Source organism: Budorcas taxicolor, chromosome 9 (genome assembly GCF_023091745.1).
Source record: "Budorcas taxicolor isolate Tak-1 chromosome 9, Takin1.1, whole genome shotgun sequence".
Classification (NCBI taxonomy): Eukaryota; Metazoa; Chordata; class Mammalia; order Artiodactyla; family Bovidae; genus Budorcas; species Budorcas taxicolor.
In genome coordinates, this window is record NC_068918.1 from 87270266 (window position 1) to 87294558 (window position 24293).

The following is a 24293-nucleotide window of genomic DNA, read 5'->3' on the forward strand; positions in this document are numbered from 1 at the left end:
AATCTGCCTGCAATGCAGGAGACCTGGGTTTGAACCCTGGGTTGGGAAGACCCGCTGGAGAAGGGAATGGCAACCCACTCCAGTATTCTTGCCTGGAGATTCCCATGGGCAGAGGATCCTCACAAGGTCCATGGAGTCAGTCACAGAGAGTCAGGCACGACTGAGTGTCTAACACCACCTCCACGATGATTTTAATATTTTCTTCCCTCATCTTAAAGACCACAGTTCTAGAAGGCTGTTGAACGAGTCTAGAATTCAAGGGAGGACACAAGACCATGGACTGGGGTAGTGTGGCTTTGGAAATTGACAAAAACAGGGTTCACCTGTGAGTGATAGTGGTTCAGTTGCTTAGTGGAGTCTGACTCTGCCACCCCATGGACTATATATAGCTGGACAGGCTCCTCTGTCCGTGGAATTTGCCAAGCAAGAATTTTGGAATGGGTTGTGATTTCCTTCTCCAGGGGATCTTGGGCATCTAGAGATCAAACCCACCTCTCTGGCACTGACAGGTGGATTCTTTACCACTGCACCACCTGGTGGGGATTTTTTTCTACGAGGCATAGGATGTAGATCATCTCAGTATCAAGAATTCCTTCAGTTTGGGCAATTTTTGAGACTTGGTGTAGCAGGTTTGATAAATGATGTTACAAAGGCAACAGCGATGCCAAGTAGGGAAAAGGGGGCGGGGAGGAGAGGAGGGTACAGGGCAGACGTATGTTAACAGTGATGGCCAAGGTGGGAAGAGGTGTCGATTTAAAAACCAGAGGCGACGCGGGCCCCCATCCCCGCACCTTGGCTGCAGTACCTGCTTTATTGCAGTTCTTCAGGCGCTGTTGACTGGTCTATTTTTACTCTTTCGGACTCTACTTTGTCCTACCTTGCCTCTTAATATTCCAGGTCTACGTAAATGACATTCTCCTCTTATAGGGATTGCAAAGGAATTGCTGCGGAGCATAAACGACCTCTGATTGCTAGGGCGAGGGTCTAAGCGATTCTTAACCCTAGGGGATCAAATACAAGATGAAACACCTGTGGGCAGACAGGTGGCCGCGCCGCCCGCTGCGCATCCGGGGCTGGTGGGCGCGCGCGGGGGCTGTGCGTTTCTTCACTCCCGCACCCGCTCTCCGAGAGCCCTTTAAGGCGCCGGCGCGGCGCTTGCGTGTAATAGCGAAGCGACACGTGGCCGCACTCACTGGGCGCCCTCCCCCGAGCTGCTGCGTGGCCATGGACATAGGCGCCGACGAGTTTGAGCAGAGCCTCCCTCTGCTGCAGGAGCTCGTCCTGGGCGCGGACTTCGTGGGTAAGGCCCCGGGATCTCAGGCTTTGGCGCGGGACCCGGCTGGTTGGTGCGCCTGGGGAAGGTATGGTTCTCTAGCGGGACCGGGTGAGAGAGGTGAGGCCCAGCGGGGTGGTCTCCAGGCCGCAGGAGACTCAAGCAGGGCCCCTCGGAAGGACAGTGGGACTCCTCAAGTTTGGGCAGTGGGATGTTGGTCAGCAGTTCACTCGTAGCCCCCGTGTAGTCCAGGTGGAATGGGGTGGCCTGGTATCCTCGCTTTGGCTCCCTCTGTTTTTCTTTCTCAACCTCACCTGGCTTCTCGAGCGCCAAGAAGGTGAGCCAGTACTTTTGCCACCTGCAGCGTTCATAGCATGAAGAGCCTTGCGATAGTCTGTGCCTGGGGACTCTTGTCTTTTTTTCCCTCCCCTGCAGGTCTGGACATAGAATTCACCGGCCTTCGTTCTAACCTTTCTGGGCCCCAGCAGATCAGGTAAAGCTAAAGCTGCCTTAGAGCTGGGCTGGAAAGCCTCTTCTGTGCCCTGGTTGGCCAGTGTTACTGATTAGCAGGCACCCTGTTGGCAGCGGGTGGGCAGGACAGCTTTTTGTGTGGGGGTTTGCGGACCTGGCTGGCTTTCCACAAAAGGCAGATTCCCTAGTTGTAACAAGGAAAGCACTGCCCTGGTTGAGAGCTGCTAACCCAGCGTGGAGGCTGCTGCCTTGATAGCATCTCCTTGCCTCTGGACTGAGATGTCTGTTTTTTACACAGTCTGTTTGACTTGCCATCAGAGTGGTACCTAAAGACCCGTCAGAGTATTCAGCAATTCACCATCTGTCAGATCGGTGAGTTTAATCTTCAGCTGTTTGTTACGAGTTATTGAAAAAAAACTTCTTTTTAATTGTCTCTGTTTCCTACTGGTAAAACCTCTTTGGCGCTGTTCTTAGATACTGGCTATCATTTTGCATGCTCGTTTGGTTTTTGTCCATGTCGTGCCTGTGAGACTTAACTCTTCAGAATAAGCAGAAACTTGATCTCCATGCCGGAATCAACATTAAGGCACTGGGACCATCTTCAAGGGGAAAATGTGTATGTTTCCTTTAAGCAAAAATCATACATAGCAAGATCATACTATAAATATGTTGTTCTGCATCTCCCCACCAGCGCCCCCCCAACAAAGGGATTTAGAGCTCTTTCTATATCAACTTATACAGACTTCTGGTTCAGTTAAAAAAAATTTTTTTTTAATTTTTTTAATTGGAGGAAATTAAATATTGCATCAGTGTCTGCCATACATCAACATGAATCAGCCATAGGTATACGAATGTCCCCTCCGTATTGAACCTCCCACCCCATCCCTCTAGGTTTTCACGGAGCACCTGATTTCCGCTCCCTGTATCATGCAGCAAATTTCCATTGGCTGTCTACTTTACATGTGGTAACTTATTTGTTTAGCACTCCTAACTGTGTATCTTTTGGCTCTATCTCCTAATGATGAGTACTTTGGTTGCCATTTGTATGTGATGAAACAAGGTTTCGTTGACTGTCTTAGCTCTTATATATTCCTGTGCACTCCTGAGTGTATGTGTTTGGTGTACTTGTAAAGGACCAAAGTAAATATTTTAGGTTTTGTGGGTGATGATATGGTCTACCTATGAAGTTACAACAACTCAGTGCTGCCGTTGTTAATAGGGAATCAGCTGTAGTTAATACGTAAATGAATGAGCATGGCTGTATTTCAGTAAAACTTTGTTTAAAAAAAAAAACAGGTCCTGAGCTATTTTACTGATTGCTGCTTTTCCTGTGAATGAGTAACACCTGTGTGTTTGCTGTCTGTCTGCTGTTTTCTTATTTACTTGTCCTTTGCTGTTTTCTTATTTATTTTTGGATGCACTGGATCTTCGTTGTGCTGGAGGGCTTTCTCTAGTTGCAGTGCCCTGGGCTGTTCTTTGTGCATCCCTTGGAGCATAGGATGCTCTTGTTGCAGAGCACAGACTTTTAGTTGCCCGAGGCGTGTGGAATCTTCCAAGACCAGGGACCAAACCCATGACCCCTGCATCGGCCTGCACTTTCTTGTCCACTATACCACGAGGGAAGTCCTGCTGTTTTTCTGCTGCGATATGTTTCTTAATTGTGAGGCCTCTTTGAAAGTATGGGAAACAGTACTTGAATACGTTCGTATTGTTTTCACCCTTCTTCAAAGTCTTTTACTTTGTGATTTTGTAACAACACAAACATTTAAAAATTATTCATTGTATAAATCTTCATAGATTTTAGTGTTTCTTCTTGTTTTAAAACTATAAAAAGTGTCTTGTAAAGCAACTATACTGCAATAAAAATTAATAAAAAACTAAAAAATAATAAAACTGTGTCAATATTCTGTGTTTGAACAGCCATTTACAATTATTTCAGGAATTTGTGTGAATTACAGTTCGACGGTTCTCCTGTTTTGACTCTTTCCCTTCCTCCCTTCATTCCTTTCTTCCTTCCTTTGTTTCTTTTTGAGAAGTTATCCTAAAGCCTGTGTAGTAACTTTGGGTGTAAAGAACTGACTCTTAATTTGATACTCAGAGAGGCAAGAACCCCATTCCAGTGCTAGAGGGGATGTGTTCAGAATGTTTTTTGAGTTAGCTTCCAGTAGCTTTTCTCTTGGTATTCATTCTGTCCACTGTTACTCTTCTAGGATTGTCTGTGTTCTCCAGTATTGAAGGCGAGTTGAACAAGTATGTATAAAGACCTTTGGCAAAACACCTGGCTCTCACCTGTTTCTCTTCTCTACCTGTTCCCCCTTCAAATTCTGCTTCAGGCTCTGAACCCCTTTGGCCCTGAATGCTCCATAGTCTCTCCTGCTTCCGGGCCCTCCACCCCGCATCCCCTGCAGATGCCGGCTGGTCCTTCAAGTCTCTCAAAGCAGCACCATCCCTGGGGGCCTCTCCCAACACCCCCAGACCTTCAGTGCCCCTTGCCACGCATCCTTCCCTCCTGTGTATATCTTCAGGCTTGCAGTCAGCAGTGTTACAATGAGGGTGACGTAGCTCCTAGGCCCCAGTGGTCAGAAAGGATGTGAATGGCAGCCCCTCTCTCTCAGATGGGGGTCTGCCTTTTTTCACTGGCCCCCTGCACCAGCCATAGTACTTGAAACACAGCTGGCATTCACATATAGCGAACCCTTGAATAACGCAGGGTTTGAACTGCATGAGTCTGCTTATATTAAATACACACTGTGGTACTCTATGATCCACAGTGGAGTCTGTGGGTGCAGAGGGCCTGTGGCTAGACCCAGGGCAGGCTCTAAATTATATTCAGATTTCTGGCTGTAAGAACGGCTGGCGCCCCTAACCTCTGTGTTGTTCAGGGGTCAGTTGGACTTCTCAGGGGCAAGGAGGAGCCCACTCGGAAGCCTGCTCTGTGAGCCAGAATTTTAAAAGTGTTTTCTGTCTTTTTCTCTGTCTTTTGTTTTTGTTTCTAGGTATGTAGCTCATTCTTGTAACTTCTTCCTCTTCCCTACAACATTTGGGGTTTTGGACTCAGAGTTCTCTTTCCAGGCTTCCAGTGTTCAGTTTTTGAATCAGTATGGCTTCGACTATAACAAGGTATGGCCTGGGAGGAGGGGGCCTGGAGGGTTGAGGGGCTGGGTGTCCCCCTGGTCCGAGTCCGCTTCCTGTCGCCCTTCTGACTTGGTCACGTACAAGCGGACGACAAAGGTTTCTTTCTCTCCTGTTGCACAGAGGATGCCACTGACTTGTTTCCTGGCCTCTCCCTGTCTTTAGTTTCTCAAAAATGGAATCCCCTATATGAACGAAGAACAGGAGAAGAAAATTAAGCACAACATCCTGACTGGGAACTGGAAAGTTCGCAGGTAAAGCCCGCTTCTCCGGGTGCTCTGTGGGGTTCTTTGTTGCTGGTGTGTTTCTTGCTTTGCTGGACGTGGTGACCTCATACCGTCCACTTAAGCTGAGCTCAGCCACACACGACAGCCCAGAGTGCTGGTATGCCGTTCCTACGCCTGAGATCAGAAACCTCTCACTGCATAGCGTGGGATGAAGGGGCAAAAGAACTGACTCTTAATTTGGTCCTCAAAGAGGCAGGAACTCGAGGGGGAAAATGGCTCTGTGGGACTTCCTGTGAGAGCCTTAGGGTTTTTCAAGGCAAGTCACAGGTGACCTTGACCATGTGGCCACGTGGCTCAGCTCGGGCACTCTGCCCCGTGAGTTTGATCTGCTGTGCTCCCCCAGGGCAGGGTCTCTGCCTTTTCTCTTTGGGCTCCAGTGCCTGTTGTTGTGTGTTAACCCGGTCACGCTGTGGGGCTTGGGCCAGGACTGCTCAGTGGCCTTGTGCGCTGGAAGGAGCCGGCCACCAGGGCCCGGGTCTGCTGAGCGTTGTGTGGTTCTGAACCAGTCCTTTAAGCTCCTTGGGCTTTCGATTCTTTGCCTTTATCGGTGAGAGGGTTAAAATAGACAGCTTTTAATTCTGGAATGTTATGATTGTCTAGTCCAAATCATTATGTAACGTTGGAATTTTATCCTTGTTCTTGGTTTTATATAAAAATACCGCTTTGGAAGAGAAAAGCAACTTGAATTTTTAATCTTCTGTTATGTTCAAACTTTGGAGAAAAGGCTTTCCTTTTCTCCACATGACACAGTGTTCTTGTATTTCTAACGCAGGAGAAGATGTACTTACCAAAGTTCCTTTCTTTTCCGTTCTTCACCAGATGGTGCTTTTCCACCTCTGAGAGGGGTACTGAGGAGACAGACCTGATAGGGCCCCTTAGTGTTGGCTGTCTCCCAGCCCCTTCCCCCCACAGGCCTGTCAGCGGGAGGGGGACGTGCCCCTGTGGACGGACCCGAGGGTGGAGGCCAGGTGTTTGGTTTCCTCTTGCGACACAAGACTCGGAAAAGAAATGGTCTTTCTGGGGTCCGTTTTCTTGCCAGGATCACAGGGTGAACACAGCGCCTTCTGGATGCCCTCCCACATTAGTGTTGTCTCCTATGCCCATTTTCAGCTCTCTGGACAAAGACCAGATCAAGGTGGTGATTGACGAGGTGACACGCTGGCTGGAACTGGCGGAGGAAGGGGACTGGATGACCCTCCCTGGTATCGCTGGTAGGCAGGGGATGGCCCCCCAAGTGGGGGCTGGGAGCCGACACTGTCACCTGTGGGGAGCATCCCTTCTCCTCCGGTGGACCCTGGGCATCGGCTCAGCAGACACGTGGTCCCTGTGATTAGATGGAGCTCTGACCTTGAGTGGGAGGTTGGAAGGCTGTCTGCCTGTTCTGAATTTTAAGGTTGAGGAAATCAGGTTCCGCTCAGCACCATCCTTTTCATCCCAATCCTTAGTGCCCCTTGGACTCTCCCTTCATTTACTTCCGTTAATCTCTGAATGTTTCTCCCACAGTACAGTGTGGGATTGCTGCCCTACATTAGCAGTTCTCAGCCTTGGTCATTGGACCCCAGGGGTCTCTGAGACCCTTTCCACGGGGTCATGAGGTCAGAATGGTTATGAAAACATCGCTTGGCTGCCGCTTGCCGCCGTCCTTGTGCCATCTGCACTGGTGGTCCCGCAGCCCCTGTGAGTGATGCCCCTGGTGCCTCCGCACAGGTGGGCATGGGAGCATCTGGCCACACAGCACTCATGTTCTTGGTTGCCACGTCCAGTTTAAAAAAAATTGTGACTTAAGAACCTTGTGAGTGAAATAATAATTCTTAGTTTTACTAAATTACAACATTTCATTGCTCATCTTTTACAACGTTCTGTGCATCAGTAGAAGTATGGAAGAAATAAATGTGCATGAAATATGGCTGTTTCCTGAAGTACAGTGGTTACCTCGAGGAAAAGCGCTTGGGCAAGATTTGTGTTGAGAGCTGAGTTAGGTGCCTTCTATTTTTCTAATTTTTTTTTTTAAAGAAAGAAATTTTTTTTTCTCTTGGCCATGCTGTGAGGCTTGTAGGATCTTAGTCACCTGAGCAGGAATTGAACCTGAGCCCTTGGCATTGAGAGCAAGGAACCCTAATCACTGGACTGCCAGGGAATTCCCCGAAGAAATACAATTTTTACTTGAAGGAACTGACTGGTTATTTCGATGTGGGTATTTTCAGTCATCTTCTCAAGTGAAAAAAGTGAGCCTTGTTTTCAGGGAAACTAATCCCTAGTGTTTAGTAGAGATGAAATTTGAGCTTTCAGTCAGAAACTGAAATTTGAGAAGACTTCATCTCTCACGATTAGCTCGACAGCTTTATGAGACCTTTCTGATGAGATCAGTGGCCACATGTACAAGGGTCTCTTGATGGGATCATATGATATATGAGCCTTTGGAAGGTGGTGTGTATAACTCAGGAAACCAACGTTCCCCAGATAACCAGTGCATCGTGTCACACAATCATAGGCAAAAGTGTACGGGGTTTATTATTTTTCAAACCTTACAGTTTTTAGTTTCATGTGTATGGTTTTAATTTCTGACATGGTAGACATCAAGACCTGTAACCCACACACACAAAGGCTCTTGGGGTCCTCCGTTTGAGGGTGGCCCTGAGATCAGAGACTCAGAGAAAGCTGCCCTGGTTCATGCCGGGCCGCCCCTGTCACTCGGCCTAGGGACAGTGAAGAGCTGTCTTCCCACGTGCTCCCTCCATCTCTCTGCTGCTGCTGTCTGCTAGGCTTCTCCCCCTGCCAGGGTCTCTCGTGGTTCTGTGCAAGCCTTGATTCCTTGCTGCAGGCTTCCAGGCCTTCGAGGTCCAGCTCGTCCTGAGGAAGGCCCTCCCTGAGATCTGGACGGTGCTGAGAGACCAAGGGGTGAGTTCCCACCTGAGGGGCCAGCCCCCATCATTTCTGTTTCGTGTGGCCGAACCTGGCCTCTGTGAGAGGCTCTTCCCCCACTCCTTCCCGTGTGGCCGAACCTGGCCTCTGTGAGAGGCTCTTCCCCCACTCCTTCCCGTGTGGCCGAACCTGGCCTCTGTGAGAGGCTTCTCCCCAACTCCTTCCCGTGTGGCTGAATCTGGCCTCTGTGAGAGGCTTCTTCCCCCTACTCCTTCCCGTTCGACACGAGGGGCCACTTCTTTGACCCCATTCCCGGGATGCTCCGTACCAAGTCCCTTCAGTCGTGTCCACCTCTTCACGACCGCATGGACCGTAGTCCGCCAGGCTCCTCTGTCCTTGGGATTCTCCAGGCAGGAATACTGGAGTGGGCTGCCATTTCCTCCTCCAGGGGATTTTCCTGACTCAGGGATGGAACCCGTGTCTCTTACGTCTCCTGCATTGGCAGGCGAGTTCTTCACCACCAGCGCCACCTGGGAACCCCAGAGAGGCCTCGGGGCGTCTGCCTGGTGGCTCCGTGGTGAAGGGCCCGCCCAGCTGCCATCGCAGGAGGTGGGTTTGATTCCCGGTCCGGCAGGATCCCACATACCACGGTGGAGCCTAAACCCGTGTGCGCCACAGCAGTGGCGCCTGGGAGCATCCCCAGGATGTGGGAGCTTGTCTCCTCCTCTTGCTCTCAGGTGATTGTGAAGAAGGTGAGTACGCAGCACCGCTGGTATCTGGAGAACACCTCCTGTGACCGAGAGAGCTGCTGGAAGGAGAAGATCCTTCTCTCTGCGAGGGGCTTTTCTGTGTTTTTCCAGATGCTGGTGAAAGCCCGGAAGGTAGGGAGAGAATTCTCTTTCCTTGATCTTTTCGCAGTGTTTTGTATCTGACTGTAGAGACAGATGAGTCCTTCAACAGTAAACTCAGATTCCTTAAAATGAGTGGTTTCTTTTTGTTAGCTAACTCTGTGGATCTAACCTTGCTTTTACAAAGTCATGATAGACTAATTTGGGGAAAGACTGTCCCTGTGAAATATTACCATTCCCTTGCTCCTTTCGGGCACACAGGCATTTCAATACAAATTGACCTAAAACTGCTTGGGGACCGTGTGTGTTGCTTCACAGCTTAGATCCCAGTGTGGCTGGGGCCTCGAGTTGCTCTGACCCACTGGTTTGCCTTTCTAGCATTTAAGCAGTCAGGCTGCCTTTCATGGGAGTGGGGATCGAATTACCATGTCACCAGAATCCAGTGGGTTTTAAAGCTGCACCCTTTGCCAGAGACAGCAGTTAGTCCACGGCATTTGTTTTATTTTTAAAATTTCCTTTCTCTTACCTGTCTATTTCCTCCAAGTAGCCCTTAGTGGGACATAACATGATGATGGACCTGCTGCATCTCCACGAGAAGTTCTTCAGGCCTCTCCCAGGTAGGGCCGTCCTTCTCCTTCCTCTGACCTCAGCTTGCTATCAGGCAGGGGGATCGGCCTGGCTTTGTGCTCCTGAGGCAGCCCCTACAGGCATCGGGTTTCCAGAGAGGTTGGGCGCATCTGTGCCTGTTACTGTTTTCCTGGAACTAGGTGACTTTCTCGGAGAAGGCAATGGCGACCCACTTCAGTACTGTTGCCTGGAAAATCCCATGGACGGAGGAGCCTGGTAGGCTACAGTCCATGGGGTCGCTGAGTCGGACACAACGGAGCAACTTCACTCTTACTTTTCACTTTCATGCATTGGAGAAGGAAATGGCAACCCACTCCAGTGTTCTTGCCTGGAGAATCCCAGGGATGGGGGAGCCTAGTGGGCTGCTGTCTATGGGGTCATGCAGAGTTGGACACGACTGAAGCGACTCAGCAGCAGCAGCAGGTGACTTTCTCAGGAAGAAAAACTTATATTTGATTGATACTCCCCCCCGCATTACAGAAGTTGTTCAGTCTCATTGTAAAACTTAGTGAAATCAGAGATGTGCAGGGAAAACAAACTTAGCTTTAATCACAGCTGTAATTCTAACACTTTTTGCTTTTTCTTCTGTTTTGGCTTTTCCATGGGCTTCCCAAGTGTTGCATCGGTAAAGAGCCTGCCAGCCAGTGCAGATGTAAGAGACCTGGGTTTCATTGCCATGGACAGAGGGCCCTGGCAGGCTATAGTCCACAGGGTCGCAAAGAGTCGGTCGCACACACACACATAATCTTAACACTTCTTGCTTTTTCCTTTGTTTTGGCTTTTACATATTTGACTACACGATGTATTTTATTCCGTTTGGCTTTTTTCCCACATACCCAAAGCATTTATTTATGTCCTTAACCAGAGCTTCCCTGGTGGCTCAGAGGTTAAAGTGTCTGCCTGCAATGCGGGAGACGTGGGTTCGATCCCTGGGTCAGGAAGACCCCCGGGAGAAGGAAATGGCAACCCACTCCAGTATTCCTGCCTGGAGAATCCCATGGACAGAGGAGCCTGGTGGGCTACAGTCCATGGGGTCGCAAAGAGTCAGACACGACTGAGTGACTTCACTTTCACTTTCACCTGAGATATCTTTTTGGGCTCCAAAATCACTGCAGATGGTGACTGCAGCCATGAAATTAAAAGACTCTTACTCCTTGGAAGAAAAGTTATGACTAACATAGATAGCATATTGAAAAGCAGAGACATTACTTTGCCAACAAAGGTCCGTTTAGTCAAGGCTGTGGTTTTTCCAGTGGTCATGTATGGATGTGAGAGTTGGACTGTGAAGAAAGCTGAGTGCCAAAGAATTGATGCTTTTGAGCCGTGGTGTTGGAGAAGACTCTTGAGAGTCCCTTGGACTGCAAGGAGATCCAACCAGTCCATTCTAAAGGAGATCAGCCCTGGGTGTTCTTTGGAAGGAATGAGGCTAAAGCTGAAACTCCAGTACTTTGGCCACCTCATGAGAAGAGTTGACTCATTGGAAAAGACCCTGATGCTGGGAGGGATTGGGGGCAGGAGGAGAAGGGAACGACAGAGGATGAGATGGCTGGATGGCATCACTGACTCGATGGACATGAGTCTGAGTGAACTCTGGGAATTGGTGATGGACAGGGAGGCCTGGCGTGCTGCGATTCATGGGGTCGCAAAGAGTCGGACACGACTGAGCGACTGAACTGAACCTGAAATCATTTCAGTGGCCATACCGTACTGTCTAATGGCTGTCCCGGTCTTTTCCATGACGGATGCCGTTGGACACACTGCAGTGTGATGGAGTGTTAGCAGCATGCATTCAGGAGTCACGCTTGAATCCTCACTCCATCCCTTGTTACACATGATCTTGAGCAAGTTACTTTAATGTAGCTGTTCTGTTTCCTTGCCTGTAAAATGAGGGTGATAATAGTGTTAATATCAGAATTGGGGATTAAATGAACTGACAATGCACAGAGAACACTGTTGTCCAGTCGCTCAGTCATATCCCACTCTTTGCAACTCCGTGGGCTGTGGCACACCAGGTTTGCCTGTCCTCCACTATCTCCCAGAGTTGGCTCAAGCTCATGTCCATTGAGTCAATGATGCCATCCAACCATCTCATCCTCTGTCACCCCCTTCTCCCGCCCTCATTCTTTCCAGCATTTTAAGGTCTTTTCCAGTGAATCAGCTTTTCACATCAGGTGGCCAAGGTATTAGGAAACACTAGCGTAGCTGAAAAGGAGTGAACAGTTTCCCTAAGATTTTCCTAGGAAATGAATTAATAAAACACCTCAGTTTGAGCATCTTGAGAGATTTGGAGAAGAATTAAGGGTCAAATAATCACTCCCCCCAAACTAAGCAGACAGGCAAACAAACAAATTGCTGAAACGAAAGCTGTGGCAGAAAGGCCCCTGGAGGCGACCAGCTGGCCCCGTGGAGAGTGATGTGCAGATGCTGGGGGTGATGAGTGGCCCAGGGTGGGGCAGGCGATCCTCTTACCTTGTGGGGGTCCAGAGTTAATGCCCCAAACTGGGAGACCACTGAGCAGTATAAGCTTTGTTTAGCAATGGTGGGAATACACACCAAAGGAAAAAATTGAAGATCACTGCCTTCAGGGAATAGGAAATGGGAGGTTAGCGAGGAGAGGGTGAGCAGAGAGATTTCAGTTTGTTGGTTTTGCAGTGAGCCTCTTTAAAAGGTATGCGGTATAATTTTGACAAATATGCAAATTAATAGGTGATTTTTATCAAGACACTTACAATTTTTAACTTACTGGATTTTTCTCTGAACAGTTATTTACAGATTTCACATTTGTCTTTTCGGTAATATCTCTTTCTCCCTTTTGCCATTGACTACAACTTTGCAAACTGCATTAACTAAGGTTGGTCATAGACAATAGTCTGAATTTAATGGAAAACTGTTCGACTTCTGCTGTAACAAAGGGTAATATCGGGTTGGTTTAAGATTCAGAAATCCTTAATGATGAGGAGCAAAGATGTTTTCAATTCCTGTTTGGTTTTATTTGCTTTACTAACCAGTGTTGGTGACAAGCTAGATTGGAGAATTTTTTCCCATTTTTACCAGTGATCTCACTTCTGACTACCTGGGTCTTTCCCTTCAGAAAGCTACGATGAATTTAAGCTGAATATCCACAACCTATTTCCTGTTCTCATTGACACCAAGAATGTGACAAAGGATATCTGGAAGGTAATTAAACTCCCTTGGGAAAGGAACACTTCATTAGTCCCAGGAACATTTAGCTTTCTCACTGTTTTCAGAAATTGTTCCATGAACCCTTTTCTCACATTTTATAGCCAATATTGGTTTTTTTATTTGACCACCTGTGAGTAAACTCCAGTACTTTGGCCACCTCATGCGAAGAGTTGACTCATTGGAAAAGACTCTGATGCTGGGAGGGATTGGGGGCAGGAAGAGAAGGGGACGACAGAGGATGAGATGGCTGGATAGCATCACTGACTCGATGGACGTGAGTCTGAACTCCGGGAGTTGGTGATGGACAGGGAGGCCTGGCGTGCTGCGATCATGGGGTCGCAGAGACTCAGACATGACTAAGGTTGGTCGTAGACAATAGTCTGAATTTAATGGAAAACTGTTTGACTTATGCTGTAATAAAGGGTAATGTCAGGTTGGTTTAAGATTCAGAAATCCTTAATGATGAGGAGCAAGGATGTTTTCAATTCCTGTTTCGTTTTATTGCAATCATGGGGTCGCAAAGAGTCGGACACGAGTCGCAAAGACCGACTGAACTGAACTGAGTTCAGTTGGCTTATGTGTGATCTTCTTTTCTTTCCCTCATTCAAGTTCTCATGCTTTGACTTATTGCTGTCTAGGTCAAGGGCTTATTTAGATGGGTCAACAGAACAACTTATTTTAGAGCTTGGTAGATACCTCATGCGTGTTTTCGATGTGCTTGAAAGTTGCCAGGGTTGGGGAGCAGGGACCCCACTTGAAAATTTTTACAGAGCATTCGTGTCAAGGAATTTCAACCCAGATAACAAAATCACCTGAGAAGGTGAATACTGATACCTGGGCCGCACCTTTAGCTCCTCTGGTGTGGAGGGGCTGGGAGCGGCGTTTCTCCAGCTGCCAGGTGACTTCTGTTGTGCAGCTGGGGTTGTGCACTGCCCATGGAGAAGAGAAGCACCAGCTAGTTAAGATCCTGCTTAAAAGTTAAACCGAGTGTTTTAAATAGAGCCTTACGCTGACGCCACAGAACTAGGACTGGGTTACTTGATACATCTTTGCCCAGGGACACACTTAACTGCTCGTACCTATATTTGCAGCTCTGACAGTGTGCTGTGACGCTGCCCGTCTCTACGTAACCGAGTCAGAGGGCAAAGTGGGGAGGATGTGGGGGCTGATCTGAGGGAGTGAAGATAGGTGAACTCTAGGGACTTGGTGACCTGCCAGGTCCTTAGACAGCCCAGCGACCATGAGTCCTTGGCCACAGTCTGATGCCTTGGAGTCCTTAAACACTTGTCTTTGGTATGAGTTGTGTTTGTGGCAAGTTTTGTTTTTTTTTTTTTTTACTGGAGGACAATTGCTTTACAATATTGTGTTGGTATCCGCCATACATCAACATAAATCAGCCACAGGTATGCATATGTCCCCTCCTCTTGAATCTTCTTTCCACCTCTTACCCCATCTCCCTCCTCTAGGTTGTCAGAGGGCACTGGGTTGAGCCCCCTGGTCCGCAGCAAACTCCCACTGGCTATCTGTTTTACACACGGTGATGCATCTGTCTCCATGCTGCTCTCCCGATCCGTGGTACCCTCTCCTTCCCACACTGTGTGCACCAGCTGTTTTCTCAGTCTGCATCTCCTTTGCTGCCCTGAGTATAGGTTCATCAGTACCATCCTTCTAGATTCCACGTGTATGTGCTAATATACAGTATTTGTCTTTCTCTTGCTGACTGACTTCACTCTGTGCAGTAGGCTCTAGATTCATCTACCTCCTTAGGACTGACTCATGCATTTGTTTTTTTATAGCTGAGTAATATTCCATTGTATATATGTATGTGGCAGTTTTTTTCTAGGCTGGGTTATTGAGTCCCAAGCAGGTACACTAGGTACTCTGTCATCAGAATTAAGGGATAAGGACCAGGTGTGCGTGAAGAGAGAGGAGCTACAGGATGACCTAGAGTTTTCAAGGTCATTTTAGTGGCCACTTGGTAATACCTGAGGTGCTTGCATGCTCAGTCGTGTTCGACTCTTTGTGATCTTATGGACTGTAGCCCACCAGGCTCTTCTGTCCATGGGATTCTCCAGGCAAGAATACTGGAGTGTGGGTAGCCATATCCTTCTTCAGGGGATCTTCCCAAACCAGGGACTGAACCCTCGTTTCCCGCACTGTAGGCGGACTCTACCACTGAGCCACCTGGGAAGTCCATTAAGCAGAGAGAAAACAAAACCTCAACTGTCTTACTCTACCTCATTTGTTTTCCATAATTACAGGAACTCAATTTCCCAAGGGTTTCAAATCTCTCAGAAGTTTATGAAGTCCTGAACAGGTAAGGAGGCTGTTTTCGGGGGGTGCTTAGAGAGCAGGGGTTCCCGGCTGGGCCAGTTTTGTTCCCCAGGGCACCTTTGGCAGCACCGAGACATTTTGGTTGTTTCAGCTCAGGGCACTCCTGGCACCCCGTGAGCAGAGGCCAGGATGCATAGGAGAACCTTCAACACAAAGAATTCTCCAGTCCCAGATGTCACTGGTGCTGAGCTGAGGAACCCTGTTCTAGAGGGGAGAGGGCCTGGCGGGGAACTTAGAGCTGTTTGATTTCAGTTCAGTTGCTCAGTCGTGTCTGACTCTTTGCGACCCCATGAACCGTGGTGTTTTCTGTTGGTCAGGGTTTTATTTCTCCTGTGATCTGTTTGATTGTTGGCGTGATAAGCTCTATGGGAACAGGTTTTATTCTTCCTTTGCACTCTTTCTCTTGGGCCTAAACAGTGCGAGGCACAGTAGGTGCACATTAAACTCCTGAGTGACTGAATGAACCTGGTACCTGGCCAGGTTCCTGACCTTCCCACAGGAATGGCAGTCCAGTTTTCCCTCATGCCTGGCCATACCGCAGACGTGTGCGGTGGGAACATGTTATCTGCAAGGAGGAGGAGTGGCTGGGGGCTGCTCTGCCGGCTCCTCCCTCCCCAGCTGGTGTCTTTCCCCTTCCTTCACCAGCTCCCAGAGCTTGCTCAGCCCATGTCCATTGAGTCTGTGATGCCATCCAACCATCTCATCCTCTGTCATCCCCTTCTCCTCCTGCCCTCAATCTTTCCCAGCACCAGGGTCTTTTCCAGTGAGTCAGTTCTTCACATCAGGTGGCCAGATTACTGGAGCTTCAGCTTCAGCATCAGTCCTTCCAATGAATATTCAGGACTGATTTCCTTTAGGATGGACTGGTTGGATCTCCTTGCAGTCCAAGGGACTCTCTAGAGTCTTCTCCAACACCACACCTCAAAAGCATTAATTCTTCAGCACCCAGCTTTCTTTATGATCCACCTCTCACATCCATACATGACTACTGGAAAAGCCATAGTTGACTAGACGGACCTTTGTCGGCCAAGTAAAGTCTCTGCTTTTTAGTACGCTGCCTAGGTTTGGGGCACAGAGGGTGGCTGGGGGCAGTTGAAGTGGGACCTCTTAGGGAAGAACCAGTCTTTGTTGGTCACCGTCGTCCAGCCATGCCCATGAGTGCCTGGCCCGGTCCCCACTGGCGTCTCACGAGTTTCCAGGAGGTGCTCTTTCCTCTACTCGCAGCATCACTTACTTCTGACGTGACAGTCTCCTCTGGCCTCTTAGGCTTCATCTTTTTTTGCTTTCTCACACGGACCTCCTGGTCCTCGTGAAGCCAGAGAGGGGAATCTTTCAACGTCCCCTCCTCCCCTGCAGACGTTGTCTGCGGTGTTGTCACCTTCAGCACCCTCTCTCCCATCACATCGGATCCCCTCCCGTGTCCTGCAGGGGAGGAAGGGCTGTCCTCCCACGGCCTGCCCGCCCTCCTAGCCCCACCCCTTCCCTCTTCACCGCGCCCACCGCCCTCCTGGCCCCACCCCCGCCCTCCTTGGCCCCGCCCCTGGTCCCCTCGGCCCCGCCCCCACCGTCCTCACCCCCACCGCCTGCCATGTCCCAGCCCCTCCCTCCGTCGTCCTCAGCTTCAGCATCCCTTCTTCTAGCTTAGAAAGTATGACGCTCTCCTTGGTCCCCACCCCTCCACTGCGGTCCTTGTCCTTCTCGTTACAGCAAGTCTGTTCAGAGGCCCCTGCCCTCTGAGGCCACTTGTCTTCTCTCCAGGGCACGCAGTTTCCCCATCCGGTGGGACGATGCACAGAGGCGTTTGGACCAGGGCGAGGGGAGGGCCTCGCTGGCGTCTGACACAGTGGGCCCCACTCCCCCTTCCCTTCTGTCGAGACCCTTCCTGCATCACCCTTATTTTCTCGTGAGGGTTTTCCTCTCTTCTCTGCGCGCTCCCCTGTCATCCCTTCATCTCTCGAGAGCCCCTCCGCAGCTCTCTTCTTCCTCCTAACTGTGTCCTGGGTGACTGAGTCCACCTCGTCAGCCTCAGCGGCCTCAGCGACCGCGTCTGTCCCACTGGGGCTCCAGACTCCTGCTTGCTGTCCTTTGTTGTTCCTGCCCCACGAGGCCTGCAGGCACCTTCTGCTTGGCCCCCCTGTCCCCTTGTCCGTCCGTCAAGCCTGCTGCTGTGTCTGCAGCAATTTTTGCCACCCCAGTGCCGGGCTGACGGCATCTTTGCAGGCGCTGAATCTAGACCTCTTGGGCTTAAACCCCAGCTTTGTGGCTCACTGGCTTTGTGCATGACCTTGAGAGAATGGCTTAACCTCTGCGTGCCTCAGTGTTACCACCTGAAGAGAGGGAGTCATTGCACGGAATGCCCACGCTGGCCCTGAGGGTTACACGAGCTCGCACGTGGGAGGGGAGCTGGGGCTGTGCCCTGCGTGTCGTCCATACTTAGCGGGACGTCCACTGCCGGGGCAGCTCCACAGCCCCCTTGCGCCCTAGGCACATGCTGCTTGGCAAATGAGGAAACTGGGCTTCACAGCTGCTAAGCGAATAGAGAGACGCCAGTAGATTTTGTTGGGAATCAAATGAAAGGAAGATTTCTCTGTTGAGTGCTGCCCTTGTTCACCCACATGCCAGGACCGAGCCCTGGAACGTGTCCTGGAGCCGGACTTCCTGTATCTTCTAGTCTAGTCCTGTGAGTTTTACTCCCTGAATGTCCTACACTCTGTTTCTTTTTTGGCATCCTCAAGAGTCATTGCCTTCACTGAGGCCTTTACCTTTCATTTCTGTGGTGTCGGGGGCTCCTACCTGGTAGCTGGGTGCCCCTGACCTACTTTATTTCCTGTGCTGAGTGATCACCACTGCAGTGATCTTCTACAACATGAATTTGACTGGACCATGTCTCTGGTCTGTCTTCTGTGGTTCCTGATGCCGCTACGCATCACCCGAGCTCTTTCCCGACCCCCTGCTTTCACTGCAGGCTGCGGCCACACTCAACGTCTCGGCATCATGGGTCAGGGCCCTCCCTTTCTTTCACATCACCGCCTGCTCTTCTCTCCGCCCCAACACCTGATGCTGTCCGCTCTCCACTCAGCCCCACCGAGTTCCTGGGGTTCAAGGCTCTCCTGTAAGACCAGCACCTTGGGCACTGCATTCCTAGGGTGCGCTGGACAGTAAGGCCCCGAGGGCAGAGCTGGCCTGGAGTTGGTTCTGGCGCCTTGGCTGGGGTCACATGTCTGATAGATGCTCAGAAGGGTGCAGGTGCAGCTTCTCAGTTGCTGTTCTTTCATCTGTCCTGTTGCTGGGTTACTGAGACCCATTTGCCCATGCCTAGATCCCTGGTTTTTGTTTGCTTAAATTTTACTTTCTATTAGAAGCACAGTTTGTTGTGATTTAAAAGGAGTCCTGGTACTTACTGTGTATGTGTGTACACACGTGTGCACAGTCATGTCTGACTCATTATGACCCCATGGACTGTAGCCCACGAGGCTCCTCTGTCCATGGGATTCTCCAGGCAAGAATACTGGAGTGGGTTGCCATTTCTTTCTCCAGGGGATCTTCCTGACCCAGGGACTGAACCCATGTATCTGTGTCTCCTGCACTGGCAGGCAGGTTCTTTCCCAACTTCTCCCCCTAGTCCCAGTACAGAGGGCACTTTTTGTTAACTCGAGAGGGTGAGGGGAGCACACAGAGGGACCATTTTCTTCTCTCGTAGTGACTTGAACCCCACCAAGAACTCCGGGCCGGTGATCATTCATGCCAGCAGGTGTGAGAAGTACGGTAGGTCCCCTTGGCCGGGCTCCCACGTGGTCGGCACGGCTTTGAGATGCTGGCGCTCAGGCGGGTCCCCACGCAGAAGTGGCGGGGGGGGGGGCCGGGTGGGGCTTCTCCGGCGCCCTGTCCACATTGTAACCCCTCCCTCGAAAGGAGCAGTCCCGGGGGCCATGGGTCTGTCGGGAAGCCCTCTGCTTCCTGCTTCTGTGGGCGCTATTGCCACCGTGTGTGTGGGGGTATCTAGGTCAGGGTGGCGTGAGGCTGGGACAAGGGTCATGGTCTCTGGAGGAATAGCCGTGCGTGGGTTGTGTGTGCACAGCCGATGTGGGTGTGGGCCTGGGGGCGTGCCCTCTCCCAGGCTGTGTTGTAACCGCTGTCCCTCGTGCTTCTGGGGAAACCCTGCAGTGGAGACCAAGTACCCCCACGAAGCAGCGTACGACGCCTTCCTGTGCGGGTCAGGTGAGCACCGCCACCCCCTTCCAAAGTTGGGGGGAGCTTGTGTCATCTTTGCAATAATCCCTCACCATCCCTGGGCTCCCCGCCATTTACTTCCAGGTGGGCGGCCCCTTGGAAGTAAAGCCTGACTTTGTGTATCACGTAAGGTGGGCGGGCACGCCTTGGTGTGTGTCACGTTGCTAGCTTCTTCTCTTCCAGTTCTGTTGAAAGTGGCGCACCTGCTCCTGTGGAAGGTACACAGGTGAGTGTTGCTCTCATCCCGTGACCGGTCCGTGGTCGGGGATAAGCCGGGGCCTCGGGGCACTCACGCTCTCCCAGAGCAGGACACATGTGTTGTGTAAACAACACGTTCATGAGCGGCGGGCAGCTCGCCTCCATGGGCGGCCTTTCCCCCCGACCCCTGGGCTGGCCCCTGCCCTCCTGCCTCTTGTCCCGGCCTTGGGAAAAGCCCCTGTCAGGCCAGGCCGTGGGCGAGGCTCGGGTTCCAGCCCCTGCCCCAGCGCTCCCAGCACTGTGCCTGCTCCATCGATTACCCTCCTATTTCCTCATACCACGTGAATCACAGTGAGCTGAGAAAACAGAGCCGATCCAGGGGACAGATAATCCATGCCTGGTTCACAGTCAGGCTGCAGGAGAGGCCAGGGACTTGGAATAAGGCACCTGCAGGGGAGGTTCTTAAAACCCCAAACTGGAATCGGAGCTGGCGTGTTCTCAGGGCCTCAGCCTCCCAGACGCCTGCAGGGCTCGGCTCATGGGCACCAGCTGCACACGTGTGCCTCATGCTCAGCAGCACCACCCTTGCCGCACATGTGTGCTCGGTAGGATAGAGCACGCCCAGGGCAGGAGCCAAACAAAGTTGTGTTCTCTGGGGCTGACCTAAACGTTTTCAGACTGTACCCTGTTCATCTGGGTACTCCCTGCACTTGTCCATTTTGGTAGAGGGTACCATAACTGGCAGCAGCTGGTGGTGCAGAGGTTAAAGCGTCTGCCTGCAATGTGGGAGACCTGGGTTTGATCCCTGGGTCGGGAAGATCCCCTGGAGAAGGAAATGGCAACCCACTCCAGTATTCTTGCCTGGAGAATCCCATGGACGGAGGAGCTTGGTGGGCTACAGTCCACGGTTCACAAAGAGTCGGACACGACTGAGCGACTTCACTTTCACCATACTGGCAACCTACTCCAGTATTCTCACCTGGAGAATCCCATGGGCAGAGGAGCCTGGCGTGCCATGGTCCACAGGGCCGCAGAGAGCTGGACACGACTGAAGCGGCTAAGCATGCATGCACTATACATAAAATAGCCCGTGACACACCGGTGTGAAGCTTGTAGCTTAAGTGAGACATTGATAGCTTAAGAAATCCACCCCCTCCCTGCCCCCATCTCTGTCTTCCCTGCACCCTGACAGCGGGGAGCAGTGGAGCCTTTTGGTGCCCTGGTACCTGGGCCTTGCTTCCTTCATTTCTTTTACTCCTTACCACCTAACCATCCTCCTTGGTGTAGAGGGGTTCTGTGGCAGCCCAGGCCTGCCTGACCCCACGACCCGTGCTTTCTCGGGCGTGTGGTGGGGGCTGGTGACGGAAACAGGCCGTGGGGGGAGGGACGGCCCTTTGGACAAAGTGGGGGGTGATGCCCTCTTGAGGGGCGACAGAGGGGACCTGCCTCTCATTCTCTGACCTGTGGCTGGTGTTCGTCAGCCCAGAGGTGTTCACCAAAGTGTCGCCTGCAGATGCTGACCCCTGGATGCTCCCCCTGGGCTGGGGCTATGCTGAGAGCTTGCTGGTCATGGGGGGAACGTCCAGCAACAGAAGCCCTAGGGCTTACAAGGAGGGGTAGGAGGGTGGTGTTGGGCAGCGCCTTCCCACTGTCCCCAGGCCCCAGCTGCGGCTGAGGGCCAGGCACGGCGCCGGTAGGCTGAGTGCTGCAGCGTTTTCTGCCCTTGCAGCGCTGTTCCCATCCCCGAGCCCAGCTTCCCGCTCTACCTGGATGTCCTGGCGCCCTATGTGAACCAGGTGAATCTTATCCGAGCCGGGGTCCCCAAAATCGTAAGTAGACTTCACTCTGCCCTTTGTAGGGGAGGGAGACAGGCTCGTGCTAGGACGCAGCATGCTCCTCTGGGCTCTCTTTAGGGCTTCTGACAGCAGCCAGACTCAGAGTCAAGAAGGGTGCTCACACTGAGCCTGTTATTTTTTTTCTCGTGTTTCCCTGCTAGAAGCAAGGTGACCTTGCTTGTTCCTTCTTGCTCTCCCACCACCACCACCCCCGGCAGACAGGCCCTTTCCTAGTTTCTCTTTCAGGATGTTCGAGCTGGGTGGGTGGTCAGTCCATAGGAGCTGTGGGAAATCTCTTCTCCTCCCTGCCTTCTAGAACAAGCTGGGTGGGTGGTCCTTCCTTCAGTAGGAGCTGTGGGAAATCTCTTCTCCTCCCTGCCTTCTAGAACAAGCTGCGTGGGTGGTCCTTCCCTAGGAGCTGTGGGAAATCTCTTCTGCTTCTCCTCCCTGTCTTCTAGAACTTTGCGGGCCCAGACTCCCCTAGCATCCGCCCCCCCATCCTCATCCTCACCGTCAGGAAGTGGCCGGGGGTCAGCGAGCAGCAGGTCTACCGCGAGTTTCAGAACTTCTGCAAATTCGACGTCAGGAGGCTCACGCGGAGCCAGTTCTTGCTCATGACCAATAAGTTCAAGGAGTAGGTGCCTGGGCTCTCGGCCCGCCCCAGCCCCCAGGGAGCAGGCCCGGCCCCCGTGTCCCTGACCGCGCCCTTCCCTTGGCAGCACTCGGAGCATCCTGAAGGAGTACAAGTGCCACCCGACACTGCGGATCTCCCTGTACCGCTACTGGAGACACTCCCCGAACGTCAACTGCCTGCTACAGTAAGTGGCCGGCACAGAGCCTGCCTCACGGGGCTGGTGATCCCCAATGAGTCGACACAGCTTGCTGGCTGGGGTGTGTTGTGAAGGGGTCGTAGACGAGCACGGTGGACCTCTTTGTGACCCCCATGGACTGTAGCCCACCAGCCTCCTCTGTCCATGGGATTTTCCAGGCAAGGGCACTGGAGTGGGTTGCCATTTCCTTCTCCAGGGGATCTTCCCGACCCAGGGATCAAACCCAGGTCTCCCGTATTAGAGGCAGATGCTTTACCATCTGAGCCACTAGGGAAGCCCCTCCTGTAGGGAATAGCAGATAATTGCTCAAGCATCTGCAATGCAGTGGCAACCCACTCCAGTATTCTTGCCTAGAGAATCCTCTCGGCAGAGAAGCCTGGTGGGCTGCTGTCCATGGGGTCGCACAGAGTCGGACATGACTAAAGCGACTTAACATGCATGTATGCATTGGAGAAGGAAGTATCAACCCACTCCAGTATTCTTGCCTGGAGAATCCCAGGGATGGAGGAGCCTGGTGGGCTGCCATCTATGGGATCGTACAGAGTCGTACACGACTGAAGCGACTTAGCAGCAGCAGTAGCAGTCCTAGGTTCCAGGGCTTCATTGGTGAGTGAAACCCAAGCCCCTGTTCTCATGGAGCTCAAGATTTAGTGGGAGGTAGCAGACAATGAACAGATGAATTGAGTGGTCTGGTAGATGATGAAAGAGAAATGAGCAGGGTCAGGAGGCAGGAGGGGTGGCCTGGGGGGAGGTTGCTCTTCGAAGGGGAAGGTGGGGGCCCTCGTGGAAGACTGGCGAGGAGGGGAAGGGAGTGAGTCAAGCCCACAGACAGTGGAAGGACCAGCGTCCGTCCAGGCAGAGGGGGTGGTGGGGAGGGGGGCCCTTGAGTGGGGTCTCCTAGTGTTGTTGAGGGGTAGCGAGAAGCCACTGAGACAGGGCGGAAGGAGCAGGAGGCGAGGCCGCAAAGGCTGACAGGTCCCGATGGAGCAGAGGGCGCTGGGTGAGGACCTGGGGAAGCTGGGTCTCCATCGACAGTCCTGGCAGAGCAGTGGTGCATTGCTCCTCACTAAGACACTGGGGGACACAGGGCAGGAGTCTTCAGGAAGCCAGGCCACCAGGATACATGGTTCCGTTGCAGCTTGGGCCCCTTGGTGACAGAGGAGTGATGGGAGTGGTGGAAGTGGGAGCCGACAGACAGGAGCAAGGTCAAGTTTAAATCCAGGGTGTGGTGCCTGAGCAACTGGGAAGATGGGACTGCTCTTAACTGAGCTTCAAAGGTTTCAGATTCCTGTTAGGGGCCAGATCCACTGAAAACCACGTCGTCGTCTAGTTGGCATAAAAACTCCTTCTGTGTCAACCGCATGGTGATTGATGGTGGTGGTGGAGTCGCTCAGTCGTCTCCGACTCTTGCGACCCCATAGACTGTAGCCTTCCAGGCTCTTCTGCCCATGGGATTTTCCAGGCAAGACTACTGCCGTGGATTGACATTCCCTTCTCCATGCAAGCCGCACCGTCGGCGTATAAGTAGTTCTTTATGTTATAATCCCAAGAAACTATTCGCTGTGGCTTGTGTATGCATTAATACTACTTGTTGCTTGTTTATAAATTAAACCTTTCTTATTTTGAAATAAGATGTCTTTTTTTGTAGATGTCATAGATGTCATATGAAAAAGATATCATATTTGTAGATGTTCCTTTTGAGCATCTACACATATGAAATTAAAGATATGTTAAATAATATAACCATGGGAAAATAATATAATCTTAAGAGATGGAAGCCTGGGCAAATGTTTCCATAATAGGCAATGAAACTAGCAAAACAGGCAAGATAGTTTGTTGACAACTAAGTTTAAATGAAATCTTCATACAAAGTCCCATTAAAATAAATGCTGAAAATTCTGGAGAGAGAAAAAATGCTTGGCTGCTCAGCAGACCCTTTGCCTTTCCTCCTCCAACGTAAGCCACCAGGGACGATGCCCTCTGCGTCCCAGGGCCATTCCAGCCTCGAGAGAACGTGGGCGGCGGAGGTGGGAGGGGAGAGGGGGCGGAGCCCGCGCCAGGCTCTCCCGCCGGGGCCTCCGCGCGGGCCAGGCCGCTGAGCCGGGTTCTTGTCTTGCAGAGTCTGCGGCGTCATTACCACCTGGGCCTTCATCGCGTTTCTCCTGGGAGGAGCTGGCCCCTGA

General features: G+C 51.5%; 1 protein-coding gene across 1 annotated transcript; it reads left to right on the forward strand.

Annotated features, from left to right (window-relative positions):
• Positions 1 to 1020: 1020 nt before the first annotated feature.
• On the forward strand, positions 1021 to 24293 carry PNLDC1 (PARN like ribonuclease domain containing exonuclease 1). Its single transcript, XM_052645912.1, has 19 exons — positions 1021 to 1300; positions 1709 to 1766; positions 2043 to 2116; positions 3955 to 3994; positions 4741 to 4864; positions 5042 to 5130; positions 6274 to 6374; positions 7985 to 8061; positions 8763 to 8906; positions 9421 to 9490; positions 12592 to 12677; positions 14945 to 15000; positions 18718 to 18782; positions 19182 to 19235; positions 19431 to 19473; positions 21175 to 21274; positions 21739 to 21914; positions 22000 to 22098; positions 24230 to 24293. Exons 1-19 carry the CDS (start codon positions 1021 to 1023, stop codon positions 24291 to 24293), a joined length of 1800 nt encoding a protein of 599 aa, XP_052501872.1.

Bases quoted from the DNA above. Each gene is read 5' to 3' on its own strand.
- PNLDC1 (XM_052645912.1), top strand. From the start codon at position 1,021: ATGAAACACCTGTGGGCAGACAGGTGGCCGCGCCGCCCGCTGCGCATC. The intron at 4,865-5,041 runs GTATGGCCTGGG...CCCTGTCTTTAG, and splicing joins ATGGCTTCGACTATAACAAG to TTTCTCAAAAATGGAATCCC. The intron at 21,915-21,999 runs GTAGGTGCCTGG...TTCCCTTGGCAG, and splicing joins ATGACCAATAAGTTCAAGGA to CACTCGGAGCATCCTGAAGG.